General features: G+C 52.0%; 3 protein-coding genes across 5 annotated transcripts; all 3 read left to right on the forward strand.

Annotated features, from left to right (window-relative positions):
- The first annotated feature begins 1,021 nt into the window (after window positions 1-1,021).
- On the forward strand, window positions 1,022-13,748 carry TXLNA (taxilin alpha). 2 transcript variants are annotated; one of them, XM_061148444.1, is made up of 11 exons: window positions 1,022-1,138; window positions 1,690-1,899; window positions 2,905-3,243; window positions 4,955-5,046; window positions 5,635-5,805; window positions 7,139-7,333; window positions 8,361-8,480; window positions 8,717-8,791; window positions 9,268-9,360; window positions 9,658-9,753; window positions 10,476-13,748. In XM_061148444.1, exons 2-11 carry the CDS (start codon window positions 1,722-1,724, stop codon window positions 10,800-10,802), a joined length of 1,686 nt encoding a protein of 561 aa, XP_061004427.1. In that variant the 5' UTR covers window positions 1,022-1,138; window positions 1,690-1,721; the 3' UTR covers window positions 10,803-13,748. The 2 variants fall into 2 exon arrangements, with proteins under 2 accessions (XP_061004427.1, XP_061004428.1); XM_061148445.1 differs by having other exon boundaries at window positions 1,057-1,179.
- Window positions 13,749-14,983: 1,235 nt separating this feature from the next.
- Window positions 14,984-21,329, forward strand: CCDC28B (coiled-coil domain containing 28B). Its single transcript, XM_061148448.1, has 6 exons — window positions 14,984-17,339; window positions 18,546-18,733; window positions 19,870-20,036; window positions 20,132-20,325; window positions 20,541-20,563; window positions 21,133-21,329. Exons 2-6 carry the CDS (start codon window positions 18,570-18,572, stop codon window positions 21,185-21,187), a joined length of 603 nt encoding a protein of 200 aa, XP_061004431.1. The 5' UTR covers window positions 14,984-17,339; window positions 18,546-18,569; the 3' UTR covers window positions 21,188-21,329.
- Window positions 21,330-21,577: 248 nt separating this feature from the next.
- IQCC (IQ motif containing C) lies at window positions 21,578-24,318 on the forward strand. 2 transcript variants are annotated; one of them, XM_061148446.1, is made up of 5 exons: window positions 21,578-21,659; window positions 22,104-22,265; window positions 22,457-22,721; window positions 22,934-23,052; window positions 23,175-24,318. In XM_061148446.1, exons 1-5 carry the CDS (start codon window positions 21,618-21,620, stop codon window positions 24,006-24,008), a joined length of 1,422 nt encoding a protein of 473 aa, XP_061004429.1. In that variant the 5' UTR covers window positions 21,578-21,617; the 3' UTR covers window positions 24,009-24,318. The 2 variants fall into 2 exon arrangements, with proteins under 2 accessions (XP_061004429.1, XP_061004430.1); XM_061148447.1 differs by having other exon boundaries at window positions 22,104-22,247.
- Window positions 24,319-24,365: the final 47 nt, after the last annotated feature.

The following is a 24,365-nucleotide window of genomic DNA, read 5'->3' on the forward strand; positions in this document are numbered from 1 at the left end:
ACATTTGTCTTGTGGTCTCACAAGGAGAAAAGCTTGGCTTTTTTTCCTCTTTAGCCCCAGTGCAACTGGAACTTTGTAGACAGTGCTCCATGCAGAGAAAACACTCAGGAATCTGCTGAGGCCAAATTTCCCCTTTCAGGGCCCCCTCAGTACTTTCCAAAGAGCCACTAGAGCTGGTAATGAAGATGGAAAAATGTTACTTTCCAGGTTACCTTGATTCATCCTCAAGGAAAGCCTACCATGGGTGGTTATTCTGAGTAGGAGGCGGGTAGTCCAGTGTTAGGATGGGTGCCAAACTTCCTGGCTTTGAATCTGCTCTCATCAGTCATTAACGATGTGACCTTGGACAAGATACCTAACTTGTGTCTTACAGTCCACAGCTGTAAATTGGGAATAATAAAAGGTACAGTATTTAAGATACTGGGGAAACTAGCGTGTTAAAAAAAAAAACCAAACTATTAAAAAATTCTATTTGAATATGGAAATTGAAGCCCTGGGAGGGAAAAGAATGCCTAGTCACACAGCAAATTAGTGGTCAAGTTGGGACTGAAATACTGGTCTGATAGCCAGCCCAGTACTCCCGTACTCCTCAGAGTTCCTCGACAGTCACAGATGTTCACATGGACAGAGGAGCCTGGCAGGTTACAACAGTCTATGGGGTCGCAAGAGTCGGACACAACTGAGCGACTAAGCACACACACACACACACACACAGATGTTCACAGCAGGAAGGACGGGGTAGTGGAGGCATGCAGAAAAAAGTAGCCTGGCGAAAGGCTCTAGGAGCTGAATCATAGCTTCTGCGTGATAGAAACGAGGCTGAAGAGTATTTGTGCAGAATGACTGACTCCTTTCAGACCTCCTGGGTCTGCGGCTTCGAGGACCAAAGCCCTATTGCATCTTGGGAGGCAGGGGTTAGCCCCGATGCATGGAGGGACGCGTAGTCCTTCCCCTCCCCCGCCTTTCCAACTCACACTCCTCGGAGGCCGCCTTCGCTTCATCTTTCCCAGCAAGCCCCGCGCTAGCGCCGGCTATTGATTGGCTGCGGCGCGAGCAGGCGGCTCTGCCGGCAGCAGTTATCCAGGGTTTCCGGTCCGAGGCCAGAGCGGGCGAAGCCGTCGGGGTGTCGGCGGTGGGGGTGCGTACGGCGGCAGCTAGGGGGAACACCGCGAGCAGAGGGTCTGTGGTCTCAGATGGTTTTGGCCGGTGCGGGGAATCGCGCGGGTTCAATGTGAATGCTCGGGCCTGGGGGCGGGGGGTGGAGGGGTTGGGGGGGCGGGCAGGGCTGTGGCCTGTGCGCATGCGCGGGGCGGTGCGCGCGCGCGGCTGTTGGGTGAGCGGGGCGGGGGTGGCTGCGCGCGCGCGCGACGGGGGTGCGCCCACGTGGGGTCTGGGGGGCGGAGAGGAACCGGGAATCCTGCGTCCCGCCACGTCAGTCCCGGCCCTTGAGACTGTACCGCGCGCGGACTGTGGTGAGGGGCCAGTGTTGTGCCGAGAAGTGGCTTCTGGAAAAAGGAGGCCTGGCTGGGCACACTGGACTGACCAGAGACTGGGAGAACCGCTGACTCCCTCCGGTGAAGGCCTGCCGGATTGTTTCCAGCTTTGCGCGCCCCCCGATATTGGGATTTCTGATCCAGGCTGAGGAGGACTTTTCAAGTCTGGAAAATAGCAATGTGTTTGTTTCTATAGGATCTGTACCTAACCTGACATTTCATACTACAATGAAGAACCAAGACAAAAAGAATGGGCCTGCCAAGCAATCAGGCAACACTTCCAACCCCAAAAGCACTCCGGGGCAACCGGAAGCAGGACCTGAGGGAGCCCAGGGGCGGCCCAGCCAGTCGGCTCCTGCGACAGAAGCTGAAGGTTCCACCAGCCAGGCTGCAAGGAAGGCAGAGGGTGTGTGCCAGCTCTGCTTTTCCAACGCGCAGGGGGAGGAGTTTGTGGCGCGCCGGTCTAGCTTCTGGAATTAGAGGCCCAGGCCACTGTTTACCCAGCAGAGAGGAAATGTGGAGAGGAGGCCAGCGCTGAGTCTGCGCAGCCCCTACCAGGCGCTGGGGAGTGGATAGAGCCTACAATTCAAAGCCCACGGGCAGACCTCTGACAGGATTAAGTCAGGTTGAGGTTGGCAGTCAGATGAGACTCCCAACCAGCAAATCCAGGTTAGAAACACCTCATTCACCAGTGGGTAACTGATGTTAATACTTAAGGCATTTCTGGTGCTTTTTTTTTTTCCCTCTCCCAGAGAAGGAAGGATTTATTACTTGACGAAAGTAAAGAGAAAACTTGATTTCCGAAAACACTGTCTCCTCTGGAACTCTTTTTTTTTTTTCAAGACAGCACCCGGTGGCTTGCAGGATCTTAGTTCCCATCAGGGATGGACCCTCCCCCCACCCCGTGAAGCCCAGAGCCCTAACCACTGTACTGCCAGGGAATTCCCTGGGACTTTTTTAATATCAAGAGGCAATATTGGCAGGGTGGAGAAGGGAATGGACTAGACTTAGAGTTTAGATGTAGAGGTCCTGCTACATGATGCCACCCCTGTGTGTTGGATGGTCTGCTTACTTGATTTCTTTTTTTTTCCCCCAATTATTTTTATTAGTTGGAGGCTAATTACTTTACAGTATTATAGTGGTTTTTGCCATACATTGACATGAATCAGCCATGGACTTACATGTGTTCCCCATCCTGAACCCCCCTCCCACCTACTTGATTTCTTTTATGCTCAAGACACGCATGGTTGGGCAGTAGTTAGAAATAGTTATGTTGGTTTATAGGGAAGTAAACTGAGGCTTAGAGTATTTAGGCAACATTTAACCCAAACCAGTATGTTTGGGCCTGAAAAATCCCAACCAGTGGCCTAACCGTCTTATTTCCCTCTCTGCCCTTCATCCTCTCCTGTAGGAGCACAAGCCAAGAGTGCTCAGTCTGGCGCCCTCCAGGATGTCTCTGAGGAGTTGAGCCGCCAGCTGGAAGACATCCTCAGTACATACTGCGTGGACAGCAGTCAGGGGGGGCCAGGAGAGGAAGTGGCACAGGGTGAGCCTGCTGAACCCGAAGATGCAGAGAAGTCCCGGACCTGTGCCTCGAGGAATGGGGAGCCTGAGCCAGAGACTCCAGTAGTCAATGGTGAGAAGGAAATCTCCAAGGGGGAGCCGGGCCCAGACGAGATCCGGACCAGTGATGAGGTCGTAGACCGAGACCACCGAAGGCCACAGGAGAAGAAGAAAGCCAAGGGTCTGGGTGAGCAGAGAGCAGCTACTTGTGAGGGGAGGGAGTTTGGACCTGACATTCCTGGGCGAGCCTGCTCTGCAAGGATTCAGAAGAAACCCGACTTCCAGAGCTGCCAAACCACATAGTCTAATCAAAGCCAGGACAGTGGGGCCATCACATAGAGGTGTACGGTTGTTCACTGCATTAGGGGAACAAGCGGAAACCAAAGTCCAGTATACTCCTTGAGAAGATGGAAAGCAGGAGTCATCAGTAGGCATCCTGTGCTGTCACCATTTTTAACTTGCTTTGTGACCTTAGGCAAGACGTTTCTCCTCTCTGTTCCTTAGTTTTTACTTCTCTACACAGTAAGAGAACTGGACTAGACCAGGGTTGAAAACTCAAATAAGTTAAGCTTAGCCAGAGGGCCCCAAGAGACCAAGAGAACGCCTCCTTTATCCAAAGGCTTGACTGCCACCTGGTCCCAGTGAGTTGATAGTATGTTAGAACTGCAGCTGGCTGCTTTTTTTAGCCAGAAACATAGAGTTATGTGAAATCTCTAGATTTGTGACAGTTGGCAACTGATAGGATAGGAGCCAAACAAAACTCATCTGTGGGTTGGATTTGGCCTGTGTACCAACGATTTGCCTTCTCTGCGTTGGTCTCTCAGCCTCCAGGGGTTGACGCTTCAGGAACCTGGCAGAGTGCTGAGCGCGGTGCCCCCTCTGACTCAGGCACAGCCAGTGGAGGAGTCACTTGGGTGGGGATGGAGAGTGAGTGGGTTAAAGAAGCAAAGGTGATATTATACCCACATCTTATGGGATCACTACTCCCCCACCCCCTCCCTGTTATCCTAATTTAAAGAAGCGTTTGGGTTTTTTTTTTTTTTAATCTTATGATCAGATATTGAAAGGTATATTTATTTATTGGCAGGGGTATAGTCATTTTAAAGTGCACTGTTGGCTGCCTCTGTTGACTGGAGTGCAGTGTTCTTGAGGAGACCTATTCCTTTTGTGTCCTTCCTTTTTCAGAAGGGCTTTCTTTGCATTGAAAGTGAAAGTCGCTCAGTTGTGTCTGACTCTTCACAACTCTCCAGGCCAGAATACTGGAGTGGGTAGCCTTTTCCTTCTCCAGGGGGTCTTCCCAACCCAGGGATCAAACCCAGGTCTCCTGCATTGCAGGCGGATTCTTTACCGCTGAACCACCAAGGAAGCCCTTCTTTGCATTGAAACAGCACTGAATTCACAGGTGGGATACCTTTTTTTCACCTGTAGGTAGAGCGGGCAGTTTTCTTTCTCCCACTCCTGGTGCTCACCTCTGAGATTTCATAGAGACTCATTCTTCTTTTTTTTTTTAAGATCTTTGTGTAAGTGGTATATTGATTCATTAATTGTTTTGGCTGCACTGTATGGCTTGCGGGATCTTAGTTCCCTGACCAGGGATTGAATCTGCGCCCTTGGCAGTAAACACGTGGAATCCTGGACTGTCAGGGAACTTCCTCAGTCCTTCACTGAATAAGTGTTTGTTGGGTGTGTCCTCTGTGATGGGCACTCAGGACGGTACTGGGGCTATGCTGGTGGGCAGAACTGAGTGGGTCCCAGTGCTCCTGAAGCACACAGAAGAGCGGGCAATGAGCCAGGTCAGCGAACGGAAACGTAAAGTCTGATAGCCAAGAATAGCGGGCCCAGACCCACAGGGGCCTCCAGAGAAGGGGATACATGGCTTTGCTCCCTCTGCTCTGCAGGAAAGGAGATCACGTTACTGATGCAGACGCTGAACACGCTGAGTACCCCTGAGGAGAAGCTCGCGGCTCTGTGCAAGAAGTATGCTGAGCTGGTCAGTGCTCCCCCTTTTTACACCCTCCCTGCCCTGGGAGGTTGGCACATTTTTAATTACCCCCAAGTTGCATTATATTTCTTCCTATGGCGCTGAATAGGCTCATGGGAGGGGAGCTGAGCTGAGATGGGAAAGGACCGGGTCTAAGAAGGAGGTGAAGGTCTGTGAGGAGGAAGCAGAAGGATTATCTGTCAGTAATGAAAAGGCCAACATGATACTCAGAATCATATTGAGAAGTGAAATGGGGAATCAGGGTCTGTTGCTGTATATAGGGAAGAGGGTAGCAGGTGGGCTGGTCTGTGGATATAGGTTTCCTGAGAGTTGGGCGAATGTCGTGGTTGAAGAGTCTTACGAGCTTTGAATCTGGAGTCACAACTTGGAGAGAAATTGGCATCTGCTGGCTGTGAGCCTCTGCTGGTTGGTCCTCAGCGTCCATTTCTGTATCCTTGATGTAGGGCCTTTGGGGTTATTGGGGTCAGTGTGTGAAGCACCATCATGGTGTCTAGCCTGAGCTGTGATGACTGGAGTTGGGTCAACTCTGGAGACTCTTGAGTCCCCACGGGGCTCTTCCTCTGTCCCTGTCTCCAGCTGGAAGAGCACCGGAACTCCCAGAAGCAGATGAAGCTCTTGCAGAAGAAGCAGAGCCAGCTGGTGCAGGAGAAGGACCACCTGCGCGGCGAGCACAGCAAGGCTGTCCTGGCCCGCAGCAAGCTCGAGAGCCTCTGCCGCGAGCTGCAGCGCCATAACCGCTCCCTCAAGGTGGGCCATCCGCTTTTCCTGACTTCACTCGTCTTCAGTAGCTTTCCCCCTAAAAGTAACAAGGGCTTTGGGATAGAGATTTCCTCAGTGACACTGTGCCTTAGAGCTGCTTAACCACTTACTGTGCACTTGTATTAGGTGAGGTAGAGGTTAGATGCTGAGGGAATCTGGATGAGGGGCTTCACAGGTTTCTCCATTCCATAGAGTCCAGGGGAGCAGCCCTTCTCCCAGAGGGCCGTCAGTTAGGCCTTTGTCCTTGCTGCTATGCTTCACCTAGGTTGGGGTCAGTCAGAGTAAGGCTTGGTCAGTACTGTGACCTCCAGATCGTTAAATATACCCTTTGTGGTTCTTTAAAACTTTGCATCAGTAAGTATATTTTGCAACTTTTTTTGCTCAGTTTTATTGTTTGTTCTAAAATGTTATAAATTTAATATTGATATGATAGAGAGTAAAAGGTGACAGAAGTCTAACAAAGGTAATTATTGCCCACCATCCTCAACCCCAGCCCCAGTACAGACCTACTTATATGTAAGTTTAAGCATAGCCTTCTAAGTTTCCTGAGTGTAAAATGTAACATAGTTTTGTTTTATTTTGTTTTTTAATGAAATTATTATACATGTATTGTTTCATAGCCTATTCCATTTTCTCAATGCCTCATCTTTCCCTATGACTTATATAAGCTTGTCTCATTCTTTTTAACAGTGGCATTATATGGATGCACTGCATTTACTCAATACCCTAGTTAGTGTGTTTTGTGTTGTTTCCAGTTTTTCACTGTTACAGATACAGAGCTACAGTGAAAATTCTTTTTATATATCTCTGGCTAATTATATAGGATTTATCCATAGGCTGAATCTCAGAAGTGAAATGTCTAGGTCACAGAGTATCAAATTTTAATTTTAGTAGATTTTGCCTTCCCACCAATAGTGTCCAAGTGCCTAATTCTGCACAACCCTACCAACCCTGGGTATTACTGAATTTTAACTACTTGGTCAGGGTGAGGGGGTCATAGATAAAAGCACATTTAACTGAGACTAATAGATCTTCCAAACTTATTCTGAGGCTAGGAACAGTAGGCTTCAGGAAATCTAGATTTCTTTAGAAAGGTACTTACCTGTATACTTACATTTTTCAGGGAGTCTCTGGCTCGATGTCACCTATTTACAGAGGGGTCCATTAGAAGCTCCCATTGCTTGACATCTCTTTAGAGCCTGGCTGCTCCTCACTGGGAGAGCAGGGAGGACTACCAGGAAAGAGCATCCCTGGACTGGGGGGAGAGCCCTGTGAGGCTGGGAGCGGTGGATGATGGAGCTGGGGTGACTTCTCTGCCCAGGAAGAAGGTGTGCAACGGGCCCGGGAGGAGGAGGAGAAACGCAAGGAAGTGACCTCGCACTTCCAGGTGACGCTGAGTGACATCCAGCTGCAGATGGAACAGCACAATGAGCGCAATTCCAAGCTACGCCAGGAGAACGTGGAGCTGGCTGAAAGGCTCAAGAAGCTGATTGAGCAGTATGAGCTGCGGGAGGAGGTGAGGGGCCGCCAGCGGACTGAGGAGTCTGGGTGGGTGCCAGCACTAGGCAGCACTTTCCAGGCTTCATCCCTTCACCCATTCCCCCTTCTTACCTCAGGAGGGGTCTAGATAAGGAACTGAGGTGGTGAGAGGAATCTTGCTTGTGACCACACAGCTGGATCCACAGTGCCCTGTCCTAAACTGTAGGGCCAGGTGTCTTTTGGAATAAAACTGTCCATGTTCTAGACTGGAGTTATATTCATGGATCATGTATTTTGTCGCACCCCAGCAGGGGTTTGTGGCAGCACCCCAGATCAGACACGTTAATGCTTATGTAGTTAAACTTGTGAGTATTCTCACCTAGGTTTATAATTAGCCCTACAGTAATATGGGTCAAATTTTTCTGCCCACTTAAGACAATTTCAGTTTTCAGAGTTTTAGAATTTGGCATTACAGGGTGGGAGCTGGAACTGTGTTCAGTGATTGACTCTAGGGGCTGTGCCCTCCAGTTACTTGCTGTTTTGCTGCCCCTGCCACCCGAAAGGGCAGGACGTCACTCCCTTGATGGGTGTTGACTGCTGTCCCAGGCACTCGAATCCGTCTCTTTGGGTCCCTGCACACTGTCAACTGGCCCTTCTGGGCCGAGTGAAGGGCCCTCTTCCTCTTCCCTCTCCTTTCCCCCTGGTACTCCCACTTACTAGGGAGTTGGGCTACAAAAGTGCAGGTTCTCAGTCCAGTGGAATAATGAGGCTGAAGGTTTGAGTGTATCTGTTACTTGGCTTCCTGGGAGGTGATCTCATCCCTGTGTTCATGCCAGACTGACTTAGTGGGAAAGAAACAAGGTGAGATTGGGAAGTAGACCTTCCAGGTACTTGGGGCCACAACCTATGGGACAGGTGGGAGTCCAGGATGTCATACTGAGGTGGGAGACTGGGCAGTGCCCTGGTCTCTGCATGTGGAGCATCCTGTAGCTATTGGGCATCCCCAAGAAAAGCTCCTAACAGATGGAAACCACACACCCACCCCCGACAATGCTTTCCTGCAGCACATTGACAAAGTCTTCAAACACAAGGACCTGCAGCAGCAGCTGGTGGACGCCAAGCTCCAGCAGGCCCAGGAGATGCTGAAGGAGGCCGAGGAGAGGCACCAGCGGGAGAAGGATTTTGTGAGGCTCAGGCCCCAGGGGTGGGGGTTCTGGGAGGAAGGTGGGTCAGGTTCTGGCTCAGCTCACAGTGAAGTGTACCCGGGAGAGGTTGTTGTCTGGTTAGGCCAGGGCACTGCTAGCTCAGAAACCATCTGAGAGCAGGAAGCCTTGGGGGGTCATGGTGCGTATGGCTAAAACAGTCCAGATGCAGCCTCTAGGGGCTTCTAATGGAATCTGGGGTCCTGTGTTGGAAATAGCTCCTCAAAGAGGCTTTGGAGTCCCAGAGGATGTGTGAGCTGATGAAGCAGCAGGAGACCCACCTGAAACAGCAGGTAAGACTACAGTCTCCCCCTGTGCCTCCATGGTCCCCAAGCTGAGCCCCATCCCAGGGGAGGGAAATGGAACCCTCATTCTAGGCCCACCTTGACTCCTGTGTGACCTCCCAAGCCTTTGTTCTCTCGACCTGGCTGGCACCTATGTGGTGGTGACCAGGGTGGGTAGGCAAGCTAGAAGGACTTGTTCTAGGTCCAAAGTGTTGTGTTCCTTTTGAGGAGGTGGAGATAGAACAGGTGATTTCAATTATGTAAATGAGACTTCATTCTGGAAGAAAAATCACCCCAGTCCTACTTTTTAGGCTTAACATTTTAGATTATATCCTTCCAAATATATGGTTTTTGTCTTGTTTTAAGGAAAACTGGTATCTCAACAGAATTGTTGGGTCAGAGGGCTAAGGGTGGGTCTGAGCTGGTTGACCAGAAGTGCGCTCCAGAAAAGCCCAGTCTTACTTGTGGGCTTCTCTCTCACCCAGCTCGCCCTGTACACTGAGAAGTTTGAGGAGTTCCAGAACACTCTTTCCAAAAGCAGTGAGGTCTTCACCACATTCAAACAGGAGATGGAAAAGGTGACTGTGGTCCAGATTGGGGGTGACTATGGGGGTGCAAGCGGCTTCATTCTGAATTGAACACTAGGCCTGCCTTCAGGAAGCCCCATCCCTGGAGTGCTTCATGTGGTGCTCTTTACAGTAATATGTGACTGATACCATGGTGGGTAAGAGTGGGCCATATTTACCTGGATACACCCTGGGGTGGCTCAGAAAGCACTGATCTCGCCCCCTTGGGATGGTTTCCCAACTTGGAGACAAAGATGTAGAGATCGCCTGACCCCCTGACCATTTCCTTTTATGTGTCACATAACCCAGATGACTAAGAAGATCAAGAAGCTGGAAAAAGAAACCACCATGTACCGGTCCCGGTGGGAAAGCAGCAACAAGGCCCTGCTGGAGATGGCCGAGGAGGTGGGCTGAGTGCGGGGTGCAGCCAAGCTGGGGGTTGGGAAATTCTTGGCCCTTTCCTGTACTTTCTACCGAGAAGGATACAGTGAGCCCCAAGTGGAGCTGGGATTCACGCGCATGTCTGTCCAAGTCCAGAAGCACCAGCTGTCTCCTCAAGGGAGGTAGTGAGCTTAGTGATAGGTGTGTAGTGGAAGCAAAGAGAGCAAATGGAAGAAAGGAGGAAACAGCAGAAAAAGCAAGGGGTGCTTGCACACACATGATGTATGTGCAGCTGGCATGCAGAGCCGTGCAGATAATTTGATTTTGTGGCTTGAGGTGAAGGAGGAGAAAGTAATTGATGGAGAGGCTGCTGTGTGCCAGACCCTGCTGAGTGTGTGGATGCGCCAGCTCATTGAGCTCTCTCAAGATCTATGAGGTGATGTTAGTAGTCCAGGCTAACTGATAAGGCAACAGACTCAAAAGCCAAGCACTTGCTAAGGCCATCTGGTGAATAAACAGAGGAATCCATCACCTCCAAGCCATACCCCTTTTCTATACCACACCTGTCTCCAGCTGGCAGCCGTGTCTCAGCATAAACCAGGACTGTTTACTCTAAAGGGGCCTGCTTTTGACTCTGGCCAGTGCCCAGCGTTGTTAAAATGTGAATGGTGAATGTTTTCTACCAAGTGGCAGTGGTGGGTGGGTGGTTGATGACATGGAACTGAAGGCCCCATTTCTCTCCCTAGAAAACACTCCGGGACAAAGAGCTGGAGGGCCTGCAGGTGAAAATCGAGCGGCTGGAGAAGCTGTGCCGAGCGCTGCAGTCAGAGCGCAACGACCTGAACAAGAGGGTGCAGGACCTGAGTGCTGGAGGCCAGGCTCCCCTCACTGACAGTGGCCCTGAGCGAAGGGCAGAGGCTGCCAATGCCTCTAAGGAACAGGGTGCCGAGGGGCCCAGGGTTCAAACTCCGAGCTCCCCAAGGGCCACAGAAGCTCCTTGCTGCCCCGGAGCACTGAGCACAGACCCTTCAGGCCAAACGGGGCCCCAGGAACCCACCTCCATCACTGCCTAGGGTGCCCATGCCAGGGGGCGCTCTGGGAAGGGAGCGAGCCACTCAGCTAGGCTCGGCCTGTGCGAGGCTTCCACCGCTGAGGCCCAGGGTGCTCTGACCTGGCTGACATCTGACTCTTTGCAGTTTTGGATTTTATGGGTCAGTTCTGCATACATACGGCATATGTGCAAGGCCTCATACATTTATGTATCTGTAAGTGTAAAACGGGCTTGCATCACAGGTGGGGGTGTGTATACATCAAGTCAGTGGCTCTTCTGTGAGCTGAAGCGTCTTAAAGGGGAGCTGCCGTCACAGTAAGCTGGCAGGACAAGTGTCTCAAGCTTTTCCCTGCCTGATGTGAGGCTCACCCCTCCCTCCCTGCCCTTCAGAGCTCGTGACAGGTGACACGCCCAGGCCACGACTGTGTTTCTCCGGTTAGCGGGACTTGGGCAGCTCCAGCTCTCCTAGCTCCCCTGGAAGCTCCTTTGCTTCCCTTGACCTGGAAAAGGAGTCTCCAGGCAGAGCGTTGACAGAGCACTTGGAGCTGGTGATCGGACTGCCTCCCTGCCTAGGACGAGGGACCTGGAGCATGTTCTGTGCAGGGTGATGTGCTGGTAGGGAGCCCCTCAGGTGCCGCTTCCCCTGCGTGCTGGTGGTGCCAGGACCAGGCCAGTGATGCTTCGCAGTAGCCTTATCATTCACAGGTGCCTCTCTAGCCTGCACAAATGATGGACCAGAGATCACCCAAAGGATTCTTTCTGAAGGTTTGGGTTTGTTTCCTGTTTTTGTTTTGCACGTGACAGTGTTCGGGTTGAGGCTCTTCTGAGGAGGAAGGGGCGCTATAGCAGTGGTGCCTGAGCTTCTGGCCTCTAGCGCCCCACCCCCCTCAGCACTCTGCCTGGCACCTTTGCCACATTGGTGCTTAGGATCCCTGCTTGATGAAGTCAGATTATTTATAGTAAGAGAAAGGAAAGGGTCCCCATGACTTTGCCACAAGCTTCCCTGTGGCTTCAGTCCTGGGTGGCCACTGCTGATGCTATCACCACTGTCTCCACACAGCAGATGCTGGGCCCCGGGTCCAACCGTCCCCTTGGCTTGATGAGTCTGCTTCATATATCCATGCCCACAGTGTGCATTCTTTTTGAGATTTGCCCTGATTTTGTTACCCACGTAATAAGAGCTGAGATATGCCCTCCTTGACAGCCTACTTGTTCCTCTCTGAGCGCCCCCAGGTCTTGTCCAGCGGCTAATGGATAAGAATGAGACTCAGCCATTGACTGAGCCCCAGAAGTCCACAGAATGGCTACAGATAGTTGTGTCTGTTTCTTCTCTACCCCAATTCCCATCCCTTACACATGCTACTCTGTACTCTGAAAGACCTACTGTTTGCAAACTTGCCAGAGCATTAGCCAGTCTTTGTACAAAACACTTCTGGGACAGCAGAATGTATGAGTCTTGCATCAGGAAGCAGGGCTACGCTGGGTTTGGGGGTGCCATAATCCCATCTCCAGCTGGGCTTCGGCTTCATTGTAGCTGCGGAAGCCATAGACCAAGATGGATTGAGTGGATGAGTTTTTGCTTCTTGTATTTCCCTGAAGTTAGTTCGTTGTCTTATAACTCCCTTCATCTTCCACAAATAGCCTGCTCTTAACAGTTCTTAAATCCCTCAGGTGAAAAGGTTCATAGAGAGTGTGAAGTACTCCTGAATCATGTTAGGACTTAGACCAGAGATGGCAAATGAACGACACATCGTTTCCCCTCTTCAACCATGGGTGGTACCATTAATCTGCTTCTGAGTATTTCCTGCTACATTCCTGGTATACCCTCATTTCTCAAGATTCCCCCAGCAGCCAGTGTGAGTGTTGAGACCTATTTGCCATCCCTGGCTGAGATCCTGCTCTGCTGAGGAACAGAAGAGCTGCCAACAGGGTTTGCTGGGCTAAGGAAGCATGGGAAGAGGCAGAAGTTTCTGCCTGCCCCCTTCAAAGAGCAGGGAGGCCTGCAGTGGCCCACAGGACCACCTGCCCCACTTCAGCTACCTCTTAAAGCCTATAGTGTTGGCCGGGAGGGGACTGCCAGAGCCCAGTATGGTGTGGCAAGTTACAGTCCTCAGAAGCCACATCTAGCTGCTTGGTGAGCAAGGTGGCCCCAGCCATGCAGGGTAGAAGCTCTGCTCTCAGCTCAGCCCTCTGTAGCCATCCAGGCCAGGCTGTAGGTGAGGTCCCATTCTTCTCTCCGTTGACCAAATCTTTTCAATCACTACAGCTGCTCTGCTTGCTCTGCTTTCCAAAGTCAGCCCGGGTTCGTGGGTGCTGCCCACACCAGCCAGGGTCCTGGGCCAGATGAAGAGGTGGCCTATCCACAAAGGAAGGCCAGTTCCTTCCTCAGTGGGGCAGGTTTCATGCCCATGACCTCAGTTTTTGGACCAAGAGCTGTGTTGGTTTCTTAGATTGCTAGCTTTTCCTCCAGGGGACCACCGCAGGTGAGGCTCTGCTGACTAACTTGTGTTCAGGGTCTTGTCCAGCTGAGAGCTTCGTGTACACCAGATTCTGAGAGGTGGCAGCAGCACTTTTTTAAAAATTTGTTTTCTGTGAGGTTTTTGGACCATGGGCTGCGCTCAGGCACTTTCTATGAGAGAATGTTACGTCTGTAAACAATGGTTATTTCCCCGCGCCCCCCACCCTGGTGTCTGTTGGCAGGGGGTGCCCAGGCCTGCTGAGGTGGTCCTGCTGCTCCAGCCCTCCCACCTTGCACAGCACAGAGGAGGTCACCCTAGGGACGGCCAGGCTCCTGCCTGGGGGAGGGGTGCTGCCTTCTGTCCTGTAACTGCTTCCCTTATGGCCCAGCCTGGCCGTCCAGATTTGTTTGAAGCTGTGCTGACAGCGTTTTTGTCTCCTTTTGGTATTCACAACAGCCAGGGACTTGATGTATTTTAAAACCACATTAAATAAAGAGTCTGTTGCCTTACTTTTTCTCTTCCAACCTTCGTGGTCCTTTGCTACTTCTGGATCCATCCAACCATCACTGATGTGTCCAGATCTGTGATATCTCTGGTTCTGCCCTGGTATCACGCACCTTCCAGAGTGCCCTCCTGCCTTCCAACAGTCACTGCAGGCTTAGGACACTAGCAGATTCACTTCAACTGCCTGAGTAGAGCCCTTGGCAAAGTTGGCATGAAGCTCATCAGATATATATGATTTTTTTTCCCATCAAAACTTGTCCCTGGCCTCTGAGAGTTCATGGGCTAGTGAGGGGGAAAGGTGCTTTTTAGATACAGGAAAGTTGGTTGTGCTGTGGGAGCAGAGAAGAGGTCCTGTTCCCTTCACCAAGGGGATAGAGTTGGAGCCTAGAACAGCCGTAGGACCCAAAAGGCAAGTGGAAGTTTGACATTTAGTGAGGAAGTGGTTGATTTGGCAAAGCAGGTGCACTGGAGGGTAGTGGGAGGAAATGAGACCAGCCAAACCACCATGAGCCTCTGTGCCAGGTTAAGGAATCTGGGCTAGATCAAGAGAGAAGGAACCACTGAAGTTGCTTAAATACGAAATCAGTCAAGTCTATGAGGAAGGCGCAAAGCGGGGAGACTAGAGTTTGGCATAGGCCAACTAGCGGGGGCCCAAATTAAGATGAGTCGATGCTGTCACCATCGCCACTGGGGCTGTCCACCATGGGTTGTATCTCTGGCACTGGCCCACCCAAGAGAATACACAGGAACCTCCATGTCCCTTTGACTTCATGCATTCCATTCCAAGAGCAGAAGCTGCACTTGATGCTTATGGATGGGTGTGTTTCTTACTCCTGTTCACCCACCCCAAGGCGAGGTGTAAGAGTTGAGACTCCTTTAAGGGAGACATCCTGCTTGTACCTCACCCAGCATCCTGTTCTCTCCACCTGGGCTGGGCTAGCCCAAAGGATTACATATGAATACCTGCCACATGGCGGAGACAAGTGTCCTTCCCTCCAAGCTTCCACAGGCTTATATGTCCACACTGTTGAAGAAGTCCTAAAGTCTTCCCTTCTGGGTCAGTCTAGTTGTTAGAAGCACCTGGGAAAGAGCCCTGATGAGGTGCCTTTGGAAAGGGTGACCACCCCTATGGAACTCAGTGAGGCCCAGGCCCAAGAAAGATGCTCCTGCTGCGTGTGTGTGTAGGGGGTGGGGGGGAGGGAGGTGCGATGGTGGTGTGCTGGCCCTGGGGCAGTTATCTGAGACTGCAGAGCAGCCTCCTGTTGCATCAGATGCTTCTCAGGGGACCTGAGTTGGGAGCCTCTGACTGGTCTTTTAATAGCTGCCCCATTGATCTGGCCTCCTGGGGCAGCACCAGCAGCGCTGGCTCAGCCTTCATCAGACACTCAGGTTTCCCTCCTGGGGGCTGGTGTCAAGCGCTGGGGAATCGCACTGGTTTTGCTCTGACCTGATGCTCCCCACACGTGTCCCCTAGGCCTGGGGGTAGGGAGAGGGTAGGCTTGGCCTTGTCATTTCATGAATGGCTGAATACACCCCCATGACCTACCAGAATGGGTGCTCTGTAGGGAGTGGTATTATCCTCAAAAGAATATTGTTGACTTTTAGTAAAATGGGACAATGACTGCCTTCCTTCAGGATTGTTACAAGGATACATAAAATGCATAATAGGGGACCTGGACTCACTTGAAAGATGGTTATCATCTCTTGCAGTTTCTTTCTGCTGCTACTTTTTGTGTTTCATATTTGTTGTTGTTGTTCAGTTATTCAGTTGTGTCCAACTCTTTTTGACCCCATGAACTGTAGCACGCCAGGCAACCCTGTCCTTCACCAGCTCCCAGAGCTTGCTCAAACTCGTGTCCATTGAGTTGGTGATGCCATCCAACCATCTCATCCTCTGTTGTCCCCTTCTCCTCCTACCTTCAATCTTTCCTAGCATCAGGATCTTTTCCAGTGAGTCAGTTCTTCCCATCAGGTGGCCAAAGTATTGGAGCTTCAGCTTCAGCATCAGCCCTTCCAATGAATACTCAGGATTGATTTCCTTTAGGATTGACAGGTTTCTCCTTGCAGTCCAAGGGATTCTCAAAAGTCTTCTGTAACACATTCAAAAACATCAGTTCTTTGACGCTCAGCTTCTTTATAGTTCAACTCTCACATCCATACATGACTGTTGGAAAAACCATAGCTTTGACTAGACAGACCTTTGTCGGCAAAGTACTCTCTCTGCTTTTTAATATGCCTTCTAGATTTGTCATAGCTTTTCTTCCAAGGAGCAAGTGTCTTTTAATTTCATGGCTGAAGTCACCATCTGCAGTGATTTTGGAGCCCAAGAAAATAAAATCTGTCACTGTTTCCATTTCCATTGTTTCCCCATCTATCTGTGATGAAGTGATGGGACTGGATGCCATGATCTTCGTTTTTTGGATGTTGAGTCTTAAACCAGCTTTTTCACTCTCACTCTTTCACCTTCATCAAGAGGCACTTTAGTTCCTCTTCGCTTTCTGCCATTAGGGTGGTGTCATCTGCATATCTGAAGTTATTGATATTTCTCCCCCTGGCAATCTTGATTCCAGCTTGTGCTTCATCCAGTCTGGCATTTTGCATGATGTACTCTGCATATAAGTTAAATAAGCAGGGTGACAATATACAGCCTTGACATACTCCTTTCCCAATTTGGAACCAGTCCATTGTTCCATGTCCAGTTCTAACTGTTGCTTCTTGACCTGCATACAGGTTTCTAAGGAGGGAGGTGAGGTGGTCTGGTATTCCCATCTCTTTAAGAATTTTCCAGTTTGTTGTGATCCACACAGTCAAAGGCTTTGACATAGTCAATGAAGCACAAGTAGATGTTTTTCTGAAACTCTCCTGCGTTTTTCTATGATCCAATGGTTGTTGGCAATTTGATCTGGTTCCTGTGCCTTTTTGTAAATCCAGCTTGAATATCTAAAAGCTCTCGGTTCACATACTGTTGAAACCTAGCTCGGAGAATTTTGAGCATTACTTTGGTAGCGTGTGAGATGCATTCAATTGTGCAGTAGTTTGAACATTCTTTGGCATTGCCTTTCTTTGGGATTGGAATGAAAACTGACCTTTTCCAGTCCTGTGGTCACTGATGAGTTTTCCAAATTTGTTGGCATATTGAGTGCAGCACTTTAACAGCATCATCTTTTATGTATTTTATATGAGTGTGTGTGTATATATATATACATATACATATATACATATACATTCATTCATTTTCTCCCAGCTCCCCACCTCCTTCTCTCCATTTCTGACAAAGCTTCCACCATTTTGCAAGGGACTGTAGCTTCTCTCTTAAACTGATAGACAGTGAAAGGGTTTTTTGGATTGTCCTCACATAACCAATATCATCACCTTAATTCAAAAGGAGACGTGAAGTTCAATGAAAGGGACAACTTAATAAATGTGGAGATGCTCCTCCCATCTTACTCCATCCCACTCTTTAAAAGGTCAGTTTCTCTTTAAATGCAAATTACCTACTGCGAGCTCAGCTTCCACCCATTCCGTTCCCTAGCTGGAGAGTGCTGAGGGCGGAGGGAACCGGCAAGGAAGCATCACTCCAGACCCTAAATCTTCAGGTTAGTTTCCCCCCTTGGGGGTGGGTGCAGAGGCGGAATGACGCTGGTCTCGCTCCATTTCGGATCCTGGCTCCCGAGCTGAGAGATCCATTTGGCACTCGGGTTTAGAGACTGATTGTGGAAAATAGATCCCAGGTCGTCACCACGCATTCCTGGGGAGCTGGGGCTCCCGCTGTAATTCTTCTCTCGCGTCTCTAATTGGACTGAGCTACTGCTGGGCCAGGCATTTGACGCGCTTGTTCCCCCAGCACCACACCCCCTCAGTGCCAGCCGGCTTCGTTCCAATTTAAATGCTTATGCCCCAGGCGCCACCCCAGAGTGCGGAGTCGGGCTTGGTGTTGGAAGCTAGGAGTAAGCAGCTTGGGGAAACCCCGTAAAGGGCCTCCAGACATCAGGCAGAGGGACCTCCGCGGACGTGGAGCCGAGGGGGCGGGCCGGGAGAGAGGCCGAGCGGTGCGAGCTTCGGCGCAGCCTTTGTTGGAGGCCTAGGCTGCCGGCTGCCCTGCCGGACCACCGGCCGTCTCCGACTTCAGCTGCAGCCTGGAGGGGACTTCCCGACTGGGGAGGGTGAAGCAGCTGGAAGTCTGTCCCGAGGAACTAATGGGAGTCTCCTGGTGTTTACCGTTGGGGGTGGTGGAAGAGAAAGGATGCTAGTGTCTAAGTGCGGGGACTGAACCCTGCCAGCTCAACCACTGATGCCCATCCTCTAGGGGTCCGACACGGGGTCTTCCCAGGTGATCCCATGCACGTCTGGAGCCCCTTGAGGTTTGTCAGGGGCTGTCCAGGCAGTTGATAAATAGAACCGGAGTCTAATTAAGACACCCCTAATCCCCAGCTGGGCTCCTGCCAGGTCACATCCACCCTGTCTCCCCCTACATTTCCTCTGCCAGCTCCACCCCCTCAGCTACAGGGACAGGAAACCCCGGGAGCAGCTGCAGCCCAAGAATAGTGTCTGATCCAGTCCTTTCAGGCAGGACCTAGGTTTTCAGGCTAAAGCTAAAGGGCAGAGGAGACCTGGATTGGGCCACAGGTCTTTGGAATACACATCTGTGATCTCAGCAGTAGGTGCTGGTGCCCGGCCTTCCCCTACTGGAGTGATGAGGGGACAGTTTGAAGGTCCTGGGGCATCCTTTGCAAGTCTCAGGGATAGCTGGGTGGAGGGATGGCTTTGACCACACCATCTCAGTGGGGCTGCCTCCCTCCCAGGGCCTGAGGCCTAGTCAGCATCCAATGGAGGACAAGAAGAAGAAAAGGAGTCCCAAGCCCTGTTTGACCCAGCCAGCCCAGCCGCCAGGCACACTACGCAGGGTCCCAGTGCCCACCAGCCACAGTGGCTCCTTGGCCCTGGGACTCCCTCATCTGCCATCCCCCAAACAGCGGACCAAGTTCAAGAGGTAGGTACAGATGGGAAGCAGGGCAAGGAAGGAGGGGCCCTAACTCTGGCCTGAGCCCTGTGGGCAGCAAGGTAAAGGGGGCTTAGCCTATAATTACTAAGTAGGAATCCATGCCTTCCCTGGGGCTCCCCCTCCCTCCACTGGCCCCTGAGAATTCAGACCCAGTCCCTACTTTCAGGTGTGTTAGGAAAAGACCAGGTGGGTCACAGGGATCACCCAGTGTGATGATGCACCTTAGAGCAGGGAGTGAGCAAACTTCTTGAACGTGAATCAGAGAAGGCTGTTGGGCATACTGGAGACAGAGGCTGTTCTAAGCTGAGGGGCCTGCCTGGCAGAAGTATAGAAGAAAAATATTGCCTGCAAGGTTCCAGGAATCACAAGTGGTTTGGTGGTCCCGGAGTGTCATGGGGCAGGAAATGGTGAGGGGATACTCAAGTAAACAATTTGAGTTCTCCACTTGTTTTAATGATTGAAAACTTGCCTCCTACCCTGTAATGTGTCTACCCTATAGTGTTTCCACTAAACACACATTCTTCCTCTAATTACTATGTTTCCCTGTGCCTTTGGCACCACCTGCCTGAGAGGCATGTTTGGACACAGCCAAGTGAGCGTAGCTGAAGCTCAGGGCTGGGACAGGAATAGTAGGAAATGCAGTTGGAGAGGTATGGAGGCTAAGCTGGGAAGGTCGTTCAATGTTCGCCTGTGGGCAATGGAAAATTCAAAAAATGGTTTTTATATACAAGAGGGGCAGAAAGATGTTTTTGGAAGTGGTAAAATGGCTCATATGGCAATAAGGAAGTAACTGTCCCCAAATTCACTGAGGACCAGTGAGGACAAGCGATCACAGGAGGAATGAGTGAGGGGTCAGACAGGAACCCAAGAGCCCTGCTCCAGGCGTGGTTCTGGCTGTACCACTGGAAGAAAATGACTTCTTTTGATCTCTCACCCTCACCCCTCTTCATCTACTCGCTTCCCTTAATGCATCCTAGTGCCCCAGACCGGGTCAGAAGAACAAACATCCACTTATGTCGATGGGTGGATAGAAAGATGAATTAGTGCATAGACAGATGGCACAAAAGACCTGGTGGTACCTGGCTTCCCCCACGCTGTGACCATGGCCATGCCCACTCACCCAGGGTAGGCAAGGAGAAATGCCGCCCCGTGCTGGCAGGAGGTGCAGGCGGCTCTGCAGGCACCCCCCTGCAGCACTCTTTCCTGACTGAGGTGACCGACGTCTATGAAATGGAAGGGGGGCTGCTGAACCTGCTCAATGACTTCCACTCAGGCCGGCTGCAGGCCTTCGGTGAGTCCTGGGTGGGACTGGAGGGCTGGGTCTCTGGGCGCGAGGCTGGGACCACAGTCCCAAGCTTGCTCCCAGAGCTGACAAGTGCTGTCCAGGGAAGGAATGCTCCTTCGAGCAGTTGGAGCACGTGCGGGAGATGCAGGAGAAGCTGGCCCGGCTGCACTTCAGCCTAGACGTGTGTGGAGAGGAGGAAGAGGAGGAGGAGGAAGAGGACGGGGTGACTGGCGGGCTGCCTGAGGAGCAGAAGAAGACGATGGCTGACCGCAACCTGGACCAGCTGCTTAGCAATGTGGGTCAGGCTGGGGGCTTTGGTTCTTGAGGGCACCAGGGGGTGGGAGGGTACATGCTGCCAAGACCATTCCTGGCCCCTAGGTGAAAAACGGGGTGCATGGAGGCAAAAGCTCTGGGCCTCTCAACACCCAACAGAAGATGAGCCCCAGAACATCCAGAGTTTGGCCTGGTGCCCCTCCTTACAGAAATCCCCCTTTCTCTTTCTGTTGACAGCTGGAAGATCTTAGTAATTCCATGTATCCTTTCTAGGGGACTTGACAGTGGGTGTCTTCCCCTCCCAGATATAAAATCAGCTTCCGCCTCCCCGCCACCCTGCAGGAATATTTACAGATAACCAACATCCTCACCCCTTTCACTCCTACAGAATTAGCCACAAATTCCCCCTACCCTGGTAGAGGGTGCAGAAAGAATTCCCCAAATGTTAGGTGAAAGAACAGTGGTTGCAGGGAATATGTTCTACCTACTTATCAAAATATTTGTAGGCACTTTAGCTGACACCAATCTATGACAAAGCTTGTCTGATGTCTCCCTATTCTTTCAGCACTGAACAATTATTTTTACTGATCAGACTATCTCACATCTAGTCCTAACAGAAGTAGTGCACACACATGATCTAAACCAAAAGCGAAGGGGGTAAGGCCTGGCAAGAGGGGCCAGCAAGGGCTGCAACCCTAGACCACAGACCACCCCAGAGTCCCTGACCCCCGCCCCTTTGCGCAGTTGCGGAAACTAAGCCTGTGCAGGCTGGGACGATAGGGCTGGAAGGACCTGGGGTCCAGAGCATCACAGTCCTTGACCCGCACAGACAGAAGCTGCACCTGGCCGAGAACGCCGAGCCTGAGGAGCCGTCAGCTGTGTAGGTGTAAGACCCAAGCCTTGACTGTCCCTTCTCATTTCCTTCAAACTGTGACTTTTTTACGGACTCGAGTGGGTGTTTCGCGGCCCCCCCAGGTGCTATGGGAGAGGGGGGCACTGAATGGAATTAAACCAGAATGAAAGAAAGCGGTCTGTGTCTTCTCTCGTTGCGCCTTTTACTCGGTAGGGGCGCCCGGGCCCCAGCTCTCGCAGGGACTCTCCTGCGCAACACACTCTGGTTTGAGATGTCCCGCTCGGGCGGTTGGATTCCCCGAAGCTGCTCGGGGTGTATGGGAACAGCGCCGGCTCTCGCCCGGTCCTGACAGTAGCCCAAAGAAGGCCACAGAGACGGCGGGGCGGGGCCTGAGCCCATCTGCCCGCGGCGCAGGCCGGTGACGCACTGCGCAGGCGCCAGGCGGGTCAGTTTGCGCCCGGATGGAGCGGGAGCGGTTGGTTCGGAAGGTGACGGCGCTGCAGGTGCGGGGCGGGCGGCTTGCCTAGTCATTTCCCCCCACGGCTTCTCGGACTGGGTGGGACCTTTGGACCAGATGAGGCTCTCACGTCTAGTAACCTACCCACGTGCCCACGTCCGAAGCTACCGACCCACCCCACCGGCCTGAAGAATGTGGGGACCCTACGGATCCTCACGCGTCCGCCCCCACCCCCTGCCCCGCACCGCCACCGCAAGCTCTTACGGGATCAGGGAAAGGGTGGGACGGGCCTTCAGTCGAAGAACTGTGCTGGATCCAATCCAGCACACTCCCTCGAACCCCCGGAGCCCCAACGCACAGCGTCACCTGTCCTTTCCCCGAGCCCGGTCCCCTATTGAAGTCACGCGGATGACCTCTCCAGGAGCGTTCCCCAAGATATCCCCATGTTGCAGTGTTAAGGGTTTTCTCCCCCCCTCGTTTTCCACACCAGGCCTGCATCCGGGGCTTCTTGGTCCGACGCCAGTTCCAGAGTCTTCGAGGTGAATATGAGGCTATTGTACGAGAGATCGAGGGTGATCTGGGCACGCTTCAGTGGACTGAGGGCTGGATTCCCAGGCCCCGATTTCTCCCAAAGGTACTACACATCCTAGAGGTAAAAAATAAAGAGGGACCTGGGCAAGGGGATTCCACCTTACCTGTCGACAAGCTTTTCTCAATGGAAAAGGGAGCAGACTCACCTCCTCACACCCCAATCCTTAGTCCTCATCAATTGGTATGCTAAATCAGAATGTCCAGATCCTTGGAGGGTTTAGCCTCAGGGTTCTCACCCCTTTGATTTCTCAGAAGTCAAAATCCTGTCAGACCTGGAAAGCCGGCGGGGAGAGGGCACCAAATCCAGAGCAGGAACTATGGAGCCACTTCCCATGTAAAGAGACTGAGAAAGAGACCATCTGGGAGGAGGTGATACTGAAGAAGTCAGGAGAGAGCTTCACAAATTCCAGCAGCCTTCCCTGCAGAGATGCCAGCGCCTGGCTTCAGGATGAGCAGAGCAGGAGGACAAGGAAACCGAGCCAAGAGACCAGAGACATGTCAAGGATGGAAAACCCAGGTACACCTCTACCTAGATCAGGGCAAGCCTCTGCCCTCTGGGCCCTAAGCGTTCCCATCTGAAAAGTGAAAGGCTTGCTGCATCCCTTTCTTCCCTCCTTCTGGTTGGGGGCTACTTATGGGTGGGTAGGGGGAAGGTGCCAAGCCCTAAGGGCTAAGCCAGTGCGCAGTGTCTGTCCCCTCAAGGCTTTCTCCCTTCATTCTCCTTCACAGAAGCTGCAGGTCCAGGACTGTCCCACAGCCAGACTGAGCTCCAGGAGCTCCAGAACCAGCGCAGCCACTTGGCCATGGAGCTGCTGTGGCTACAACAGGCCATCAATAGCCGCAAGGAGGTAGGCACTAATTTGGAGCCTTTTTTTTGCACATTTAGGGCCAAGGGTGGGGGTCAGGGAAAAGCCTTCTGCCAGGCCCAAGCAGACCTGTCTGGTACAGTATCTGTTCTTTTCTCTAACAGTACCTAGTTCTCAAACAAACACTGAGATCCCCAGAAGTGGACCAGAACAGACATGAGCCCAGCTTGTGCCAAGATCATGGGGAACAGAGCTGTGAAAAAGCTGGATCACAGCCAGGCCCACCCCTGGAAGACCAGTCCTACAGAGGCAGGACCCCTGGAGAGCCAGGCCATGTGGATGCCTCCTGCTGGAAGCTCAGATCACAACCCCACAAATTCCCAGAAAGACTGGCCACTCCAGATAAAACCACTGCTGGGGCCAAGTACAGGGATCCATGCTACAGATGGCCTGGACCACAGCTGCCCACACCACCGGAATGCCAGGCCACAGGGAAGAGGCTCACCAAAGAGCCGGACTTGGGAGAAGAGATCTCTGGAGAGGCCTGCCTGCAGCTGACACTTCTAGAGGATGAAAGCCACAAAGAGCTCAAATCTAAGGGCTCCTGTCCTGGAAAGGCCAGGACACAGCTGCCCACACTCCGTGAGGACCCAAACATTGAAGACAACTCTCCCAGGGGGCCATGCCAAAAAAAGCCTGATTGGCAAAGAGCTGTGCCACAAGAGTTGGGCGTCTCAGAGGACCATGTCACCTGGGATGGGTCTTTGGCAGAGCATGGTGGCCTGGATCTCTGGAAGAATAAACCACCCAAGGGCCAGACTCCCAGTGATAAAAGCTCCATAGATAGACCCTCCAGTGAATCTAGCCATGAAGGATGGCAAAACCAAAGGACTATACCATGGAGCTCGAGGCCACCTGAGAAACTGTCCACAGGATCAGACCACATAGGAGAGGATCACTGGAGGGGCAGGCAGTGGAAAACAGGACCAGCAGGCTAGACCCTGGGGAACCAGGGAGGACCAGGTTCCAAAGGGGGATGCTATGAAAGGGCAGTGAGGGAGACAGACCTCATCCTGGCTCCCTGGTCCCAGTTGTACCCCCTGCCCCTGGGTATTGGTGGCTAATGAGGCCAAGAGAAGCTGGAGCATAGAGCTGGCACCAGTAGAGGGAGAAGGTAGGAGGCTACTTTCATCCTCTGCCAGTGGCTCAACCCACATTTTGGAATAGGGAGCCACCTGGGGCGAGTCAAGTTGGATAAAGGTTGAGAATAAATAAAGATGGAGAATAAAGGTTTTCGTTAGATTCTGAGTCTGGTTGTATTTATCTTCTGCCCCTGGTCAGGACAAGCTTCTGGG

Source organism: Dama dama, chromosome 8, assembly GCF_033118175.1.
Source record: "Dama dama isolate Ldn47 chromosome 8, ASM3311817v1, whole genome shotgun sequence".
NCBI classification, from domain to species: domain Eukaryota; kingdom Metazoa; phylum Chordata; class Mammalia; order Artiodactyla; family Cervidae; genus Dama; species Dama dama.

What these genes read in the sequence shown, in the direction of transcription:
- CCDC28B (XM_061148448.1), top strand. Translation starts at nt 18,570, where the DNA reads ATGGAGGACAAGAAGAAGAAAAGGAGTCCCAAGCCCTGTTTGACCCAG. An exon ending in AGGCCGGCTGCAGGCCTTCG is followed by an intron (nt 20,037 to 20,131) that starts GTGAGTCCTGGG and finishes AGTGCTGTCCAG; the next exon opens with GGAAGGAATGCTCCTTCGAG. An exon ending in TGGACCAGCTGCTTAGCAAT is followed by an intron (nt 20,326 to 20,540) that starts GTGGGTCAGGCT and finishes TTCTGTTGACAG; the next exon opens with CTGGAAGATCTTAGTAATTC.
- TXLNA (XM_061148444.1), top strand. Translation starts at nt 1,722, where the DNA reads ATGAAGAACCAAGACAAAAAGAATGGGCCTGCCAAGCAATCAGGCAAC. An exon ending in AGTATGAGCTGCGGGAGGAG is followed by an intron (nt 7,334 to 8,360) that starts GTGAGGGGCCGC and finishes GCTTTCCTGCAG; the next exon opens with CACATTGACAAAGTCTTCAA. An exon ending in AGACCCACCTGAAACAGCAG is followed by an intron (nt 8,792 to 9,267) that starts GTAAGACTACAG and finishes TCTCTCACCCAG; the next exon opens with CTCGCCCTGTACACTGAGAA.
- IQCC (XM_061148446.1), top strand. Translation starts at nt 21,618, where the DNA reads ATGGAGCGGGAGCGGTTGGTTCGGAAGGTGACGGCGCTGCAG. An exon ending in AGGTACTACACATCCTAGAG is followed by an intron (nt 22,266 to 22,456) that starts GTAAAAAATAAA and finishes TTGATTTCTCAG; the next exon opens with AAGTCAAAATCCTGTCAGAC. An exon ending in CCATCAATAGCCGCAAGGAG is followed by an intron (nt 23,053 to 23,174) that starts GTAGGCACTAAT and finishes TTTCTCTAACAG; the next exon opens with TACCTAGTTCTCAAACAAAC.